The sequence below is a fragment of the Pan troglodytes genome, chromosome X (genome assembly GCF_028858775.2).
Source record: "Pan troglodytes isolate AG18354 chromosome X, NHGRI_mPanTro3-v2.0_pri, whole genome shotgun sequence".
In the NCBI taxonomy this organism is placed as follows: domain Eukaryota; kingdom Metazoa; phylum Chordata; class Mammalia; order Primates; family Hominidae; genus Pan; species Pan troglodytes.
Window position 1 is genome coordinate 103,462,380 of NC_072421.2, and position 16,102 is coordinate 103,478,481.

The 16,102-nt window shown below is 34.7% G+C and overlaps 1 protein-coding gene and 1 long non-coding RNA gene across 4 annotated transcripts in view; one reads left to right on the forward strand and one right to left on the reverse strand.

Moving 5' to 3' along the window:
- NRK (Nik related kinase) overlaps positions 1 to 16,102 on the forward strand; it is a 135,613-nt gene that overhangs the window by 115,616 nt on the left and 3,895 nt on the right. The window contains exons 23-28 of one of the 3 annotated variants that reach the window (XM_016943992.3): positions 1,587 to 1,745; positions 5,642 to 5,746; positions 7,574 to 7,716; positions 8,016 to 8,165; positions 10,970 to 11,129; positions 14,419 to 14,558. In XM_016943992.3, the coding sequence (XP_016799481.1) occupies positions 1,587 to 1,745; positions 5,642 to 5,746; positions 7,574 to 7,716; positions 8,016 to 8,165; positions 10,970 to 11,129; positions 14,419 to 14,558 (857 nt within the window). The remainder of the gene's footprint in view (positions 1 to 1,586; positions 1,746 to 5,641; positions 5,747 to 7,573; positions 7,717 to 8,015; positions 8,166 to 10,969; positions 11,130 to 14,418; positions 14,559 to 16,102) is intronic. The other 2 variants (XM_016943991.4, XM_016943990.4) reach the window with 2 other exon arrangements.
- Positions 12,652 to 16,102, reverse strand: part of LOC107971167 (uncharacterized) — a 51,170-nt gene continuing 47,719 nt past the window's right edge. Inside the window, exon 2 of the long non-coding RNA XR_001714111.3 lies at positions 12,652 to 12,755. This is a non-coding gene — a long non-coding RNA (uncharacterized LOC107971167). The remainder of the gene's footprint in view (positions 12,756 to 16,102) is intronic.

The following is a 16,102-nucleotide window of genomic DNA, read 5'->3' on the forward strand; positions in this document are numbered from 1 at the left end:
ACACTTATATGCGTTTATATATTTTATTATATATAACATGCTTTATATATAATTAGTGCACAAATTGCCATGTTGCACACTAATGATTTTGTGTTATTCCTAAAATGATTAACTTGGCTTTACATTTTGGTTAGAGGAGAAATCCCTTTAGAGGTATGCTCAGACTTCATGATTTTTTAAATCATGTTTTATAGTCAGTTGCTTATAATTGTTTAAGGTACGTAGAAGTAATATTTATTTTTTGAAAACATCTGGGTGGCTTATAGACCACATATCTGTATAACAGATTTCTTTACGTTTTATCCAACTTCCTCTAACCCAAATATGTTCTTCTGTAGTTCTTGAGCTTCTCTCAAATGTGGAATATTTTTCCATCAAACAGTACTGAGAACATCAGTATAAGAAGGTACTCAGTAGTTTAAAGCACAAATTCATTTTACCATTTAAGAAATAGAATAGCGGTAGTGTTTTAGTCCATTCTCATGCTGCTATAAGGACATACCTGAGACTGAGTAATTTATAAAGGAAAGGGGTTTAATTGACTCACAGTTCCACATGGCTGGGGAGGCTTCAAGAAACTTACAATCATGGCAGAAGGGAAAGCAAACATGTCCTTCTTCACATGGCAGCAGCAAGGAGAAGTGCAGAGCGAAGGGGGGAGAAGCCCCTTATAAAACCATCAGATCATATGAGAACTCAATATCATGAGAAAAGCATGAAAGTAACTGCCCCATGGTTCAATTACCTCCCACTGGGTCCCTCACTCAACACATGGGGATTACTATTTGGATTAAAATTCGAGACCATATCACATAGATGTAGATATCTGGACCCTAACACTGCTTCAAAAATGTTGTGTAAAAACATATGAAAGATTAATCATATAAGTAAGAATCCTATTGTTGGGCCTAGAAATCATGTAATAATAAACCATAAAAATGACAAAGAAAAATGATTATAAAGTCACTATATAGGGGAAAAGAAATGTGTGATTTTTTCATGGCCTGTGTTTCCTGACTGAATTGTAAGAATTTGATGAAATTTACAATTAGGAAATTAATATTAACGATAGATTTAGTTGGAGGAAAATATAATGAAACTGTTCAACTATTTTACAAGCATGCTGGAATGACAGAACACAAAGATACCCATATTGCTGTCCCTGAATACCTTAACAGTCAATATTCAGCCACCCCTCTCGTACAAACACACTACCAGGGACAGCTTTTAGGTCTCTGAACTCCAGAGGAGTCATGACTTCATGAATAGCCAAGGTACAAATGAATGGATGGTAATTATCTTGCCTTCATAGTGGAAGGCTTAACTTGTCCCAAAAAAAGTTTAGATCCCCCTCTGAGAGGCACATAGGTAGATACTTTGACTATCTCTTGGAATTGAGAGACTAAAATAATCTGTCATATTTCCAAATCCTGAATGGGAGATTCTGTTGCAATGCAGTTTTTTTTTAAGGTGCTTTTTACGTTAATAAAAATATTTTTAAAAGGCAAAATATCTTTACTTTTTTTTCTTCTAATATATGAAAAGAAAGACTGATTTTAAATACTGTATCTTTTCTTATCTATCAGGTCATAAGAACAGACTTCGGGTGTATCATCTGACCTGGTTGAGGAACAAGATTTTGAATAATGATCCAGAAAGTAAAAGAAGGCAAGAAGAAATGCTGAAGACAGAGGAAGCCTGCAAAGCTATTGATAAGTTAACAGGCTGTGAACACTTCAGTGTCCGTAAGCCACATTTCATGTTTACTACAGCTATATAAATTTTGCATCCTTTCATTTGGTGAACTACATAATTATGAAAGGCAAAGCAGAGAAAGGAAACAATTTGCAGTTTCAAATACAGACAAGATCAGGGACGTTCAGGGTGGTATGGCTATAGACAGCAACTTCAAATCAAAGAAGAGTAAATTTCACTGACACATCTTCCAGGTCTTCTATGTTACAATCTTGATTTTTTTTTTGAGAAAACATTGACTGACTAAAATAGTTATTGATGTTAGGTTTGGTTTACCTCCTCACCTTACTTTCTTTCCCAGTCACCCCGAATATTCCAGATAAACCGATTTTTTTTCTTGCCTTTATATAGCTTCAGCTATATAAATGGTCTTGATTTATCTTCACAAACTTGGGGAGATGCATATGATATTCTCTTTCTTTGGAGCAACAGTAAGATTGAATCCCTCCTAATACTGTCCAGGAAACTTAACGATGAGTCAGAAAGAAAATTCTATGATCTGCTGGCTCTCACTCCCACTGTTGATATTAATGAATATAATCACTAATTGTTTTCCATCTGATTAGAATGTTTTCATATACCCTGTCTCTTCACAACCATCCACTGTGAAAGGATGTAACAACCCTAGGGGTTCAGAATCCTGCTCTCGGCTATAAAAAACCGTGAGCTAATGTCATCCCATTCTGTTCTATTTCTGAAGCAAATCCCCCTGTACTCTCGGCCTTCTTTTGCTTCTTTCCCTCTTCATTAATTGCCTCTTCAGGCAGAACTGGTGGCATAGGTGAGAAATAGCTGGAATCACATTATATAAATTGCAATGGGATATTTCTATCCTGACTGACCATTATTGTTCTGCATATAAAGTGACTTTCTCAGGGTAGGTTTTTGTATGTGTGTGCATATGTACACATACATCACTAAAGAGGGAAATGAGTACCCAGATAATTTAAGCATTAAATAAATACACTAGTTTCTTCCAGGTTTAGGTATCACTACTTCCCTCCAAATCATATTATGCAAATGCGATAGTCCTACAGGTGGAAGATATCCCCAGATGTTAACTCAGGAGTTTATATAGCAAAACTACTTCCTCCTAACTTGTAAAATATTAGTTCAGTAAGAGATAGTCACAAAGTTACTCATATTGCAAATCTGTGCTCTTTGTGAGGGGTGGACTAGTTAAGTTTAGTTTTCCTGGCTGACCCCATTCCAGTCCACCTAAGCTCTCAGAACAGCAAAAAGCATTTGTCCCACTGACAGGTGGAATTAGTAGCATCTTCACATAGGAAGACAAGAACAAATCATACTTGCCTGGTATTTTCATAGCCTTCCAAGATCCACAAGACAGTGAACTGGCACCAATTACTACCCTATATTAAATATATAGGAAGTGTTTTCTTAAGAGAGAATATTTTTTATTATTGGAGGATTAGTAATCATGCTCCTTTGACCTACTTGGGAGCAATGCAAAAGAAAATGCAAGAGTAAGCTAGACCCAGAGAGAGACAGAAAGAGAGAGAGAGAGAGAGAATGCGTAGGGATGGCAGAAGAAATTGCAGCCAAGAAAGGGCTTTATAGCACAAAGTATAAATCTATCGGGTAAGACAACATATTCCATAAGAACCAGAAGGGCTAATCAAGAGCAAGCATATACCTATTTATACTTTTTAATTTACCTTTTAAAATAACCCTATTGAAATAATGTACATACCATGAAATACACTTGTTTAAAGTGCACAATTCAATGGGTTTTAGGAGGTCTATAGAGTTGTGTGACAATCGCCATGATCTAATTTTTATCATCCCCAAAAGAAACCCCATATTCATTAACAGTTACCCCCATTCCATCCTTCTTTACTTCCCCCTCTACCACTCAAAGTCCTAGGTATCCATTGATAAACTGATAAATGGTTACCTAGGACTTTCTTTCTCTATTGATTTGCCTCTTCTGGACTTTTACTATAAATGGAACCATATATTATGTTGTGTTTTATGACGGACTTTTACTTAGCATAATATTTTCAAGGTTTGTCTATGTTATATTATATATAACATGTATCAGCAATTCCTTTTTATTGCTGAGTAGTATTGCATTGTATGGATATACCACATTTTGTTTATCCATACATCAGTTGATGGACATTTGCACTCTTCCCACTTTTTGGCTATTAAAAATAATGCTACTACGAACATTTCATACATCTTCATATGTGGATATGTATGGTTTTTTTTCTCTTGGATACTATCGTTACACTGTTTTTCAAAGTGGTTGCACCGTTTCACATTGCTATCTGTAAAGTATGAGAGTTCTATATTCTCTATATCCTTGTGAGCACTTGTAAATATCTGTCTTTTTATTCTAGCCATCCCCATGGGTGTAAAGTGGGATGTCATAAAAGTTTCAATTTGCAGTTCCCTCATGAGTAATGTTGTTGAGTATCTTTTCATATGTTTACTGACCATTTGGAGACATGTCTATTCAAGTCCTTTGCCTGTTTTTTAATTGGTTTGCTTATCCTTTTGCTGTTGAATTGTAAACATTCTTTAAGTATTCCATATACTAGAGTCTTTTTTTCTTTTGAGGCAGCGTCTCGCTCTGTTGCCCAGGCTGGAGTGCAGTGGAGTGATCTCAGATCACTGCAACCTCCACCTCCCAGGTTCAAGATATTCTCCTGCCTCAGCCTCCCGAATAGCTGAGATTACATGTGCTTGCCACCACACCCAGCTATTTTTTGTATTTTTTTTTTTAGTAGAGATGGGGTTTCACCATGTTGGCCAGGCTGGTATCGAACTCCTGACCTCAAGTGATCCACCCACCCTGGCCTCCCAAAGTACTGGGATTGCAGGCGTGAGCCACTGTGCCCGGCCCATATACTAGACTCTCATCAGAATATGATTTGCAAATATTTTCTCCTATTCTGTATGTTGTATTTTCACTTCCTTGATAGTTTCCCTTGGTGCCCCAAATTTTTAATTTTTGATGAAGCCTAATTTATCTTTTTTTTCCTTTTCTTGCCTTATATTTGGGTGTCAAATATCAGAATTCATTGCTATATTCAAGGTCATCAAGATTTATCCCTATGTTTACTTCCAAGAGTTTTATTGTTTTAGCTATTACATTTAGGTGTTTGATCAATTTTGAGTTAATTTTGTATATGGTGTGAAATTTGGACTCCAACCTTATTGTTTTGCATAGATATATCCGCTTGTCCCAGCACCATTTGTTGAAAAGACTGTTTTTTCCCTATTGAATGGTATAACACCATTGACCATAGATGTATGGGTTTATTTGCCAACTCCCAATTTTATTCCATTGATCTATATGTCTCTCCTTATGTTATTTAGTACCATACTGCTTTGATTACTGTAACTTGCAGTAAGCTTTGAAATTGGAAAGTGTGAGTTCTCCAACTTAGATTTTCTTTTTCAACATTGTTTGGCTATTAGGAGCTTCTTAAGATTCCACGTGAAATATAGGATCAACTTTTCCATTTCTTCAATAAAAGGCCATTGGGATTTTAATAGGGATTGCATTGAATCTATGGAGACAATTTTGGACCATATTGCTATTTCAACAATGTTAAATCTACCTATCTATGAACAGGAGAACTTTTTTCATTTATTTGGGTCTTCTTTAATTTCTTTCATCAATGTTTTGGTGTACAATTTAGAGTGCTCTTGAAGGCGAATATGTATACTCCATAAAACTATACAGTAATTTTGTTACCTTTTTGTGGGCATCAAATTGTAACCAAGTAGCTTCCCCAAAAATATACTGTCTGTGCTCTTAAATTGTGATTATGGCATTTTTTATGACAAATACAAATACTTGAGTGTTCTTGTTAACTCTGTGGCATCGTTACTTTTTTGTGTTTTATCATTATAGTCCAACATGAAGAAACAACATATATTGCAATTGCTTTGAAATCATCAATTCACCTTTATGCATGGGCACCAAAGTCCTTTGATGAAAGCACTGCTATTAAAGTGAGTGATCTCCTTTTTCTTTGGATTATATGATTTTTTATTTTGAGAAGAAATTGTGAACAGAATCGTACCTTGGAATACAGATGCAGAAGTATATACCATTCTTCTATAGTTAATGAAATTTTGTTGTTAGTTTGCTTGCTTGTTTGTTTGTTTATTTTTTAGATACAGGGTCTCACTCTCTCACTCTGGCCCAAGCTAGAGTGCAGTGGCATGATCATAGCTCACTGCAACCTTGATCTCCTGGGCTCAAGCCATCCTCCCACCTCAGCCTCCCAAGTAGCTAGGACTACAGGCATACATCACACCTGGTTAATTTTTTAATATTTTGTAGAGATGGGGTCTCACTAATGTAACTTGAATATACCATGTCAGTAATTACTGTTTAACCCTTTTTTAGACAATTCACAGGCACCACAGCAAGGGAGAATGCGAGGGAAATCCCTGGCCCCTCCCCTTATAGGACCTCCCCACCAGCGCCTCACTCCCAATTCCTGTAGTCAATATGAAGACCTTCTCTTTCAGAGCCCCAAACACAGGCTTTGGGTGCCACCCCAATAAATTGAAGCTGAGAAAGTCCCTGTTTTCTCTTAGTGGGGGATAGAGAGCAGAGGGAAGGTAAAGAAAGGTATGGTAATGATAGAGGGGGAACACCCTTGGAGGAAAAAGGAGGGAAAAGAAAGCCTTTGCTCCAGTTACCATGGCCACAATATGTGGGTATGGGAAGGGGTTGGATGGGTCTATATTCTTTCCAAGCTGGAACTCTAAACACATTTCTCTCTATATCTATTAATATTGTGAGACATGGTGGTTAGGCTTACCAGTACTCTTTCTAACTTTATTACAGTTTGGCTGAACTTCTATGGATAGGCCACATAAATAAACAATTGAGTGTCTTAAACAACTAACCTTAAAATGAGGGACTGTTTTTATCTAGAGTAACTTACTTATAATGCTCCAGAATTCTACTTAAATGGAATTATTTTGTATTTATTCCATAGTAATGAGGGTTGACTAAAGAACTGGCAGCATTCTATCATGTCCAGTAGCTTCTAACCTAGGATGTATATCAGAATTAGCTGGAACATTTGGTAAAGGTTTAGATCTCAGACCCAACACCAGGCTGAATTAGTGGGTCTGGAGTAGGGTCTGGGAATTGATATTTTTAGCAGATGTTCCAGGTGATTTTTAACTAGTTGATCCATAGACAGGTTTTAACAAAGCACTGATAGGGACCCATCCTGACAGATGCAGCAAGGTATTCATGAAATACTTTTGTATCTTAAGTCAGGATCTGTTTACATGGTATATTTTGTAAGGGAACACATCACATGTATACAATAAAGATGAGCAAATTCTTATGACTACCTGCCAATGTCTATTTGCATAATAACTATGTTCTTCTATAAATTATACAGATGACTGTATATACAGTCTGAGTCAACCCTAAGACAAATCACATCACATCCCTGATCTGATCTCCCTAAATTGGGCCTTGGTTCAGCTGTCAGTATTTGGATATGGGTTTATTCTTGGGTGTCTGCTGATTGGTCAGAGCTGCCTGGTATGGAGCTGGAAAGCGAAGAAATAAGTACCAACAGTCTGTCTAGCCTGATACACAGTTCTTGTCCAAGTCCTCACTGCAGTTCTTGACTCCCACCTCACAACTACAGTATGGTGTATCCTGTGATGCTCAGTCCTCTACCGTGATCTGATCTTGGCAATGAATCCTGTTTGGCCTTTTGTTTTGGACTAGAAACCATAGGAGCCTATAGTACATACCCAGTATATGGTAGGTTAACATGTCTGGCCCTTTTCATTCCCTACCAAGTATGCATTGATCAATCAGCAGACTCTGAAGGAGACTACATGTCCTATCAAGCCTATATACGAATACTGGCAAAAATACAGGCAGCTGATCCAGCGAACCGGTTTAAGAGACCAGATGAGCTCCTTCATTTGCTGAAGCTCAAGGCAAGGAACTTGAAGACAGCAAACAGAATGCAGGGCCATACAAGGCTCTTATGATCATTGCCAATCTGACCTTTGAAGAGAAACTCAATATTTTGAAGCTATTGAACATAATTATTTCTTTGTTGTAATAACAGATCTAAGAAAAACTGTAATACACAGGTCTCTAAATACAATATGCCATTTTAAAAATCCACCTGGGTTTTGTACACTTATAAACCTGACAAAAGAGTGAGGGAATTTTTGCCTTAGTTAGAATGTCATTTTTGGCCTTTTGGCCATATTTGGTTTTATATTCACAGGTATTTCCAACACTTGATCATAAGCCAGTGACAGTTGATCTGGCTATTGGTTCTGAAAAAAGACTAAAGATTTTCTTCAGCTCAGCAGATGGATATCACCTCATCGATGCAGAATCTGAGGTTATGTCTGATGTGACCCTGCCAAAGAATGTAAGATAACACCTTCAGATTCCTAGAAATTATTGTATACCACCATTTGAGTTTTTCCAACTGTCAAAACTCTGAAAGGTTTAAAAATATGATTAGTAATGTCTATACTGGAACTGAGACATAAAAGGTAAGTATAGAGTGCCAGAAAGTGGTCTTGCATAAACAAAAAACACTGATGATTCCTTAGTTTAGAAAGCTGAGTATATTCTGCAGATTGATTTTGCTTGTCTTGCCTAATTTTTTTTTATTTTTAATGAATAAAGTTTACACTTAAACTCTGGACTTCTATTGCTACATCAGAAGACTAGATAGCATCAGTGCCACATTACTATCTAGCCATTATCAATTGGAATTTATTCATTCATAGCTCCTTTTAGATGGGATATATGCTCTACATTCTCTACCCATTTATGTTTATATATTTATAATAACTGACCATAAAGTGTATTTGATTTTGCAGTACTTGCTTTAGTTTTTCTGCACTTCACAATGCATTAACAAATTTTTAAAAAATACACCAGTATTGCAGCATTATTATGTGTATTCCTATTCTTTATTATATTACCTCAACAGTGACATAACAGCAAATTATCATAAAATGTTCTCTTATCTGGTTAATTATAGTTAGAATTTCTGATCAAAAGATTCAGCATTTTAAAAGCAGATACTCCTCAACTCTTAAATGCTTATATTTTGTGAAATACGGTGCAACATCTAAAATATAGATTGTCATAAAAATATTATACACATCATTTACATAAAGAGTTTGAACATAATGTAATATCCCTCACACACACCATACAAAATATAATTCTACTGTGTCTCAAATTTGATGTTGGCAATGATGTTTGTCCTATTGAAATTTTTATTTAAAAGGAAGGCCTAAACCAACAGTTCTCTGCTTCACTATATTTAAATTCCCAATTTTTAGACAACCAAAGTTTTGGCGGTTTAACATTATACAAAAAGTCCAGGAGAAAACTTTGATGTATTTTCAAATTACTACAGTTGTGTGATATTTTGAACAGCTCTCAGAATTGTCTCATATGTCTCTAACAAATTACATAAACCAATTGTCAGGACATTAGTGGGGACAATTTTGTAAAAGTCTTTTGGTCATATTAAAGATAATTAGCTTATTACTCAGTTGTTGCCCATGATTATATAGAAATCACACTGTTGATAATGTAGAAAATACTGAACCAATCTTAGCCAAAGCCACTTAAACGTGAGGTCAAGTTAATTTTGATATAGCTATTGTTGTACTCTTCAGTTGGAGTGTCTTCCGTAGCTTCCTGCATCTCTCTTTTTTTTTTAAATGTTGCGTCAGATAGCTTTTATTAAGAAGCTAGTGCAGTATTGAACTTTGCAGCATTGGTCCATGTTTACACTTATTTGAAAAGTAATTCAGGAATGTTGACCTGCGTGTTTCACATGATTAATAAGCAAGGAAAGTTATTTCCTTTTGAAGCAATTTGTTAGTTAGAGATGAGTTCTTAAAAATCACTTTCTGACCCAATTAGGATACCTTGTGTATATTCAAAAATATTTTTAGCTAAATACTCTAGTGTCTTGACCCATTTAAAGAGAAAGGACTCTAATATCAGGGAGGGGGGTGTCTTCTGAGAAAGAATATAATAAAAATACTATTTTTCCAAGAGTGCTAGATTACAAAAGATGTAATGATACAAGGGAACCATGTGTGCTAAAGAATATCTGGTTACTTCAGGAATCATCTGAGAAGCATCTGAGGCTGTACGGATTTGCAGCAGTCCAGTTTTTTTCTAAACAGATTTTATTAAGACAACCTTCTTTCCTGCAATTTCTTTTACTCTCTTCCTTTATCTTTTTTTTCTGATTCAATTGCTCATGCAAGTGCCCAGGGAACGCATTAAAATTGCTTTTCGTCTCTGGATCCCCATTTTAGTTATAAGGATTGTTGTTGCTGGGACATGGCCTCAAGCACCTGGCCTGAGTACGCTGGGTTTGGCAAGTATAGTTTCTGACTTTTTTTTTTTTTGAATGTGCTAGTTTGAAGAAACCATAGAGGAACACAATTTTTCATTTGCAGGGAAATACTGTTAATGTGACAATATCTGTAGTTTAAGAAAACTTTATTGCATTGTTTTGTGCATCATGAAATTTAGAAATGCTTAGATATTTCTTAGTTTTTCGTATTATGTCACCAAATATGTCTTTGAATGTGTATCTTAAGTGCATTTGAAATTATATTAATTGGAAAAGAAATTCTAACTTTTTTGCAAAGGGGGAAATGACTTAAAGTTATATTTCAAGCTGTGAAGACTATTATAAAGCTGTCCCTTGTAAACATTTTAAGCTTAAGCTATTTTTTAGATTAGTTTTCTATTTCTAATTTGAGTGAGTTGGCTGATAAGCAAGTATTGTATATTTGTTATTTGATTTGTACATTAATTACTAAAGTATTTATTAATGTGTTATCTTAAACCCAAGTCTGTAACAAGTAGTGTTTCTTCTATTATGATACATAATAATTTGTGAAATGTCAAGAAATCTCTTTGCGTTGGAAATACATCTTTGCTTTTTTAAAATAAGGCTTTCTCCTAATTATAAAGAAGAATATTTAACAGTTATGAATTTATGACATAAAGAAAGCAGCTCTCTTCAAATATTGGATAGCATGCTTATTACTTTGGAAATAGAGGTTTCTCTTCCTCCTTGCTCTTTTAACCTCTTTTGGTCTTTATTGCTCTGCCAAGCTGCTTCGATTAAAGTAGTAGTGATAAAATATTGGACATATAAATCTTTATGAAACATAATTCCAGCCCCTGGAAATCATTATACCACAGAATATCATCATTTTACCTGATTGCTTGGGAATTGGCATGATGCTCACCTTCAATGCTGAAGCCCTCTCTGTGGAAGCAAATGAACAACTCTTCAAGAAGATCCTTGAAATGTGGAAAGACATACCATCTTCTATAGGTATGTATACAATTTATTTCTTCTTCAGGACCCCAGAGAAACTTTACAAGGGTAAAAAAGTGTCCTAAGAAAAGATTTCCTGAATTATTACATTTTCTTAAGACACATAAGATTAATTTGGGGTTCTGCATAATTATTCTCTTAGTAAGATGATGCCTGTATTTGTCCTATGCTTAATGAATTCGTGAGAGTACCACAAAGAGACTCATTTTGGTTATCTGAGTTATTTGCAATATTGTATAACTGAAATGAGAGCTAATTCCTTTCCACAAAAATCTATAATTTTGTTTTAACTCCCTTTACTTGCAGACTTTACACAGATATTGGAAATGCTTCTTTTCATCACACTGATTGTGGGGTTTATCTTTATCTTAGGAGACTGCCAACTAGTATAAAAGAGCCAAATACTTCTATTTTTTATAGTCAGTAGAGTTCTATTTTGTGAGTGATATTCCTGTGAAGAATCAAATCATTTAGAAAAGTGACAGATATGACTGACTGGAGTGCTTGTTAGGTACCAACCACGTGGCAACAAAGAAAAATGCCTTTTCACCTTCATCAAACCAGGATATTTTTTTCTTCCTAGCCAAAGCAGGACTGCTGATCTGAGAAATCCAAATAATTTGAGATTCTTGTATATGTTCTGAGGCTCAGTGACCCCAGACGTGATTCTAGATAAGGAACATAATGCATACAAAAAGTAAATATATTAGAGAGAGTAGAATGATTAGCTGGAGGATAGCTATTATAGAAAAGAGAAGTTTAATGGAGAAAAAGGAAAAAGGCAGCAGTGTGTGTGTGTGTGTGTGTGTGTGTGTGTGTGTGTGTGTGTGGAGAGAGAGAGAGAGACTTAACAATTGCATCAGGTATTACTAAGTGTTCCCATTTCCAAAACATTGTGTCCCATCTCAGAAAGCAAGCTAGCTCAGTAGCTAGGTTAAGTGGCAGATGTAGGTGTTTTGGGACTAAGGTGGAAATTATGCGATGTCATATGAACTATGTACTTGGACTCAGCACAAAGCCTTTGCTTTAGGTTTAGAATTTTTAGTCTATGTTGTTGTTGACAACATAGAGACAGAGAGAGAGAGAGAGAGAGAGAGAGAGATGGTCTGTCAAATGAGAAGGCAGATGCTTCTGAGATCTCTATAAAATGACTAAATATGATCCTCATGTGGCTTTAAGGACCATTTTGAAAGAACTGCTTTTTAATGAACATTTTTTATATGGGATGATGGCACTTTGCATTGCATCTGCAGAATCCTTCTTCTTTTTTTTTTTTCATATATAGTCAGTTTAAGGATTGTCCTGAAAACCTGCTCCAATTTCCTCAAACAAGTAAGAACTCACAGAGGGTTTAAAACCACTTTAAGTGACAGAAGATAAATGCTTACAGTGTAATTGACAGATTTGGGGCAAAAGAAAGTAAAAATAATGACTCATGTTCTATCCTTTACAGTGGTACTTTTGTGATCGATATGCTAATCAGAAATGGTTATAAGGAAATTCAGTTCAAATAGGAAACTGAACAAACCCTTATATTTATGCCAGTAGACAATCATAAGGGTCAAAGGGATCTTGAGAAGTCATCTGGTGCAGCTCTTGTCCTCAGACAGGACAACTTCTGACCTAAAACAAAAAAAAGCTACTTTAAGTTGCTAGAATTTGAAAGACAGCTACACGTAAAATAAATTACAGTACTATAAGAACATGATATTTTAGTTTGTATATTAAGGATATTTTGAGAGTATGCTAAAGACTGTCATATAACACTGATATTAAGGAGATCAATTACTGTATTATTCTGTCTACAAACAACTGCTTTGTTATTTAAAACTAATTCAGATCCAGATTTCCCCAATTTAAATTTTATGTTTTCTGAAGTTATAATAAATGTGTTCAAATCATTGCTCTCCATTTCCAAACAAATATGTACAGGCTTAACAATTGCATCAGGTATTACTAAGTGTTCCCACTTCCAAATCATTGTGTTTCATCTCAGAAAGCAAGCTAGCTCAGTAGCTAGGTTAAGTGGCAGATGTAGGTGTTTTGGGACTACGGTGGAAATTATGCGATGCCATATGAATTATGTACTTGGACTCAGCAAAAAGCCTGTGCTTTAAGTTTAGAATTTTTGATCTATGTTTTTGTTGACAAAAATATCATTTTTAATAAAGTAGTCACATAGGTGAAGAAATTCAACTCTAGATAGACTAGATCTGTTACTTGTTCCCAACCCTCTGGAGACTGATTTTCCTTATTTCCCTTATATCTGGAGTTATTTTAATTCTAGTCTGAAATTTGACTTATAAAGTCTTCTTCCAGGATAACCATTTTTCTTAGTCAACTTATTCCTTTTATAATAGAAAAAATGAAAAATCAAAGTAATTAATTGAATTCTGATTTTAATCATGTTAATATGAGAATGAAGATGCCTTATTTTGTTGTTTCCTAGACTATTTTAATTTGAGTTTAAAATCTTGATATTATTTTAAATGTCAGGATTTTATTTACTTATGGAATTTTTCCCCATGAAGTACATAAAGAATATTAAATTGAAAGTTAAAAATGTAATAATAGTGCTGTTCCTTGTGTCAAAAAATACCTTGCAGCACCAGCTGACTGACTGTTTACACAATTAGGTTTAAGGCAATTATTGTCATAATCTATATTTTTCACAAAGTATTATAAAATAGAGTCAAAAAAGTTAAAATCTTAATAAATATTTCCTGAGCAGGAAAAAACCTTAAGAATATCAAATTAGCTTTGGTTCTGCTTATAACATGATAATTTATTGAATTGCATTAGGGTTGCTACAGTCATTATTTGAGCAAGTCATTTTTTAACTATTTTAATTTTTGAGAGTCAGGTTTTCATGTACGTCACTGGAGCACAAATATACACCCTTATTAGGAGCCCTTATTAGGAATGCTGTATGTCACTTAGACTATAAAATGAAGAGTGGCTGTGAGTAGATCACAATGTCTACAAATGGGATAGAATTAGTCCTTAGCTTTTTCTATGGTCTTAGAGGATATGAATACAAGAATTAAATAATTGAGACCTGGTAATTAAATGTTGATTACAATGGTGCCTTTAGATAGCCAGTTTGAACACCACTCTTGAGCAGCAAAATGGCCAAACAACTGACTACAGGAGGGAAAAACAGGATGTGCTAACCTGAACTGTAACAATGAGCCTCTTAATAAACAAACATTGACTGTAGTTATAATTTTCTATGATGGCCAGAAAGATTTTGTGTTTTTCTGATTTTTTTTCATTTGTATTGTAGCTTTTGAATGTACACAGCGAACCACAGGATGGGGCCAAAAGGCCATTGAAGTGCGCTCTTTGCAATCCAGGGTTCTGGAAAGTGAGCTGAAGCGCAGGTCAATTAAGAAGCTGAGATTCCTGTGCACCCGGGGTGACAAGGTATAGCTTACACCCTCCAGTTACAGCAAAAATAACGCAACCATTGAAAATGAACCAACAAAAGAAATTTCTGTCCTTTTCCTTCTGGCTATAAATATATTTGTGGTATATTTTTTCAAACTGGCATACTATTGATTAAAAAACAATTTTATATTTTGCAGTAGAAATGCTAATTTGGTAAGTGATGAAATTTGGTTTCAAAAGAAGTTCATTTTGAAAAAATAAGAAAAAATTCTAGTTATGTCTTAAGCAAAGCTTAGCCATTATTTTATTTGGTTCGAAATCCTTTATTGTCTTTGATTCATAGTGCCTTTCATGTTCATATTAAAATGATATTTTTAAACAAAACGCTTGAGCAAATCTGCCTTTTATAGCTTTCAACATAATTCAATAACAGAAGGAAAATGTACTTATGTTTACTGAGCACTTAATTGTATAGTAGGCCTTGTGCTAGATACTTTAACAGCTATCTCAATTTATCTTCACAAGTGGGTGTTATGATGTTTATTTTGCAGAAAATAAAAATAAAATCAAGATCTGGCAATTATTTGTATAATTTGATCAATTTTAACAACCAATTCAAATAGTTTAGATGGAAAATTTCATGGTGTAAGATTATTACCATTCCTACCTATTATAGGAAATAATAGTGTGAAGAAATAGTCCTAATAGGATTGGGAAACATTCATGTTGAGAAGAGATTGCAGAGGGTTTGAGTTAATATCAGAACAGCCAGGGTAAAGCACTGTATGTCAAGCAAAGTTGCCAATTTACAATGTGAAGAGATGAAATGGCAAAAACCTGTGTTTCAGGTCAGCGAGACCTAGAATGCAGTCCTGGCTCTAACCAGGACTAACCAGGTTAGAGAACCTGAGAAGTTTGATTAATCTTTCTGATCCTTAGTTCCTTCATCTCCAAAATAGAAATATTAATAACTGCTTTGGGAACAATTGTGACAACTAGTCATATCTGTAAGCATCTCACAGATTGCCTGTAACATCAGATATGTTAAGTCAAGAATGACTAGCATATCTTTTAAAAAAATTACAATGTTGTCTCTTTATTATGAGGTAAAATTACTTACTATGAAATGTAAAATACTGTTTTCATATACACTTAAAGCCCTGCATCCCCCTCTGTATAGAGCAAACTCTGTAAAGGTTTATGAAGATTTTTATTTAATTGGGTATAAAGCAGATCTTAGAAGAGTTAAGCGAGGGCATTTCAAATTTTATTTAACTCAGTATAATCATATAATTTTTTCTTAAAAGATTATTTGTTTTCTTGATGACTACTAACTGAAGTAACTATGATTGCTGTCTTTGTCTAATAATATTAAATATTTTTAATATTTAAATTTTAATAATTTCAAATATTATCTTTTATCAAGCAAAATGTACAGTTACATACACTGTAAGCTCACAGTATCACAAATTAGAGACTCCCTGCTTCCCTTTGTCACACCTAGTGTATCTTATCATCATCATTATGTCACAAAATCTCCTAAATATAGCCACTGTGGATGTCAAAAGCCTTAGTCCTAA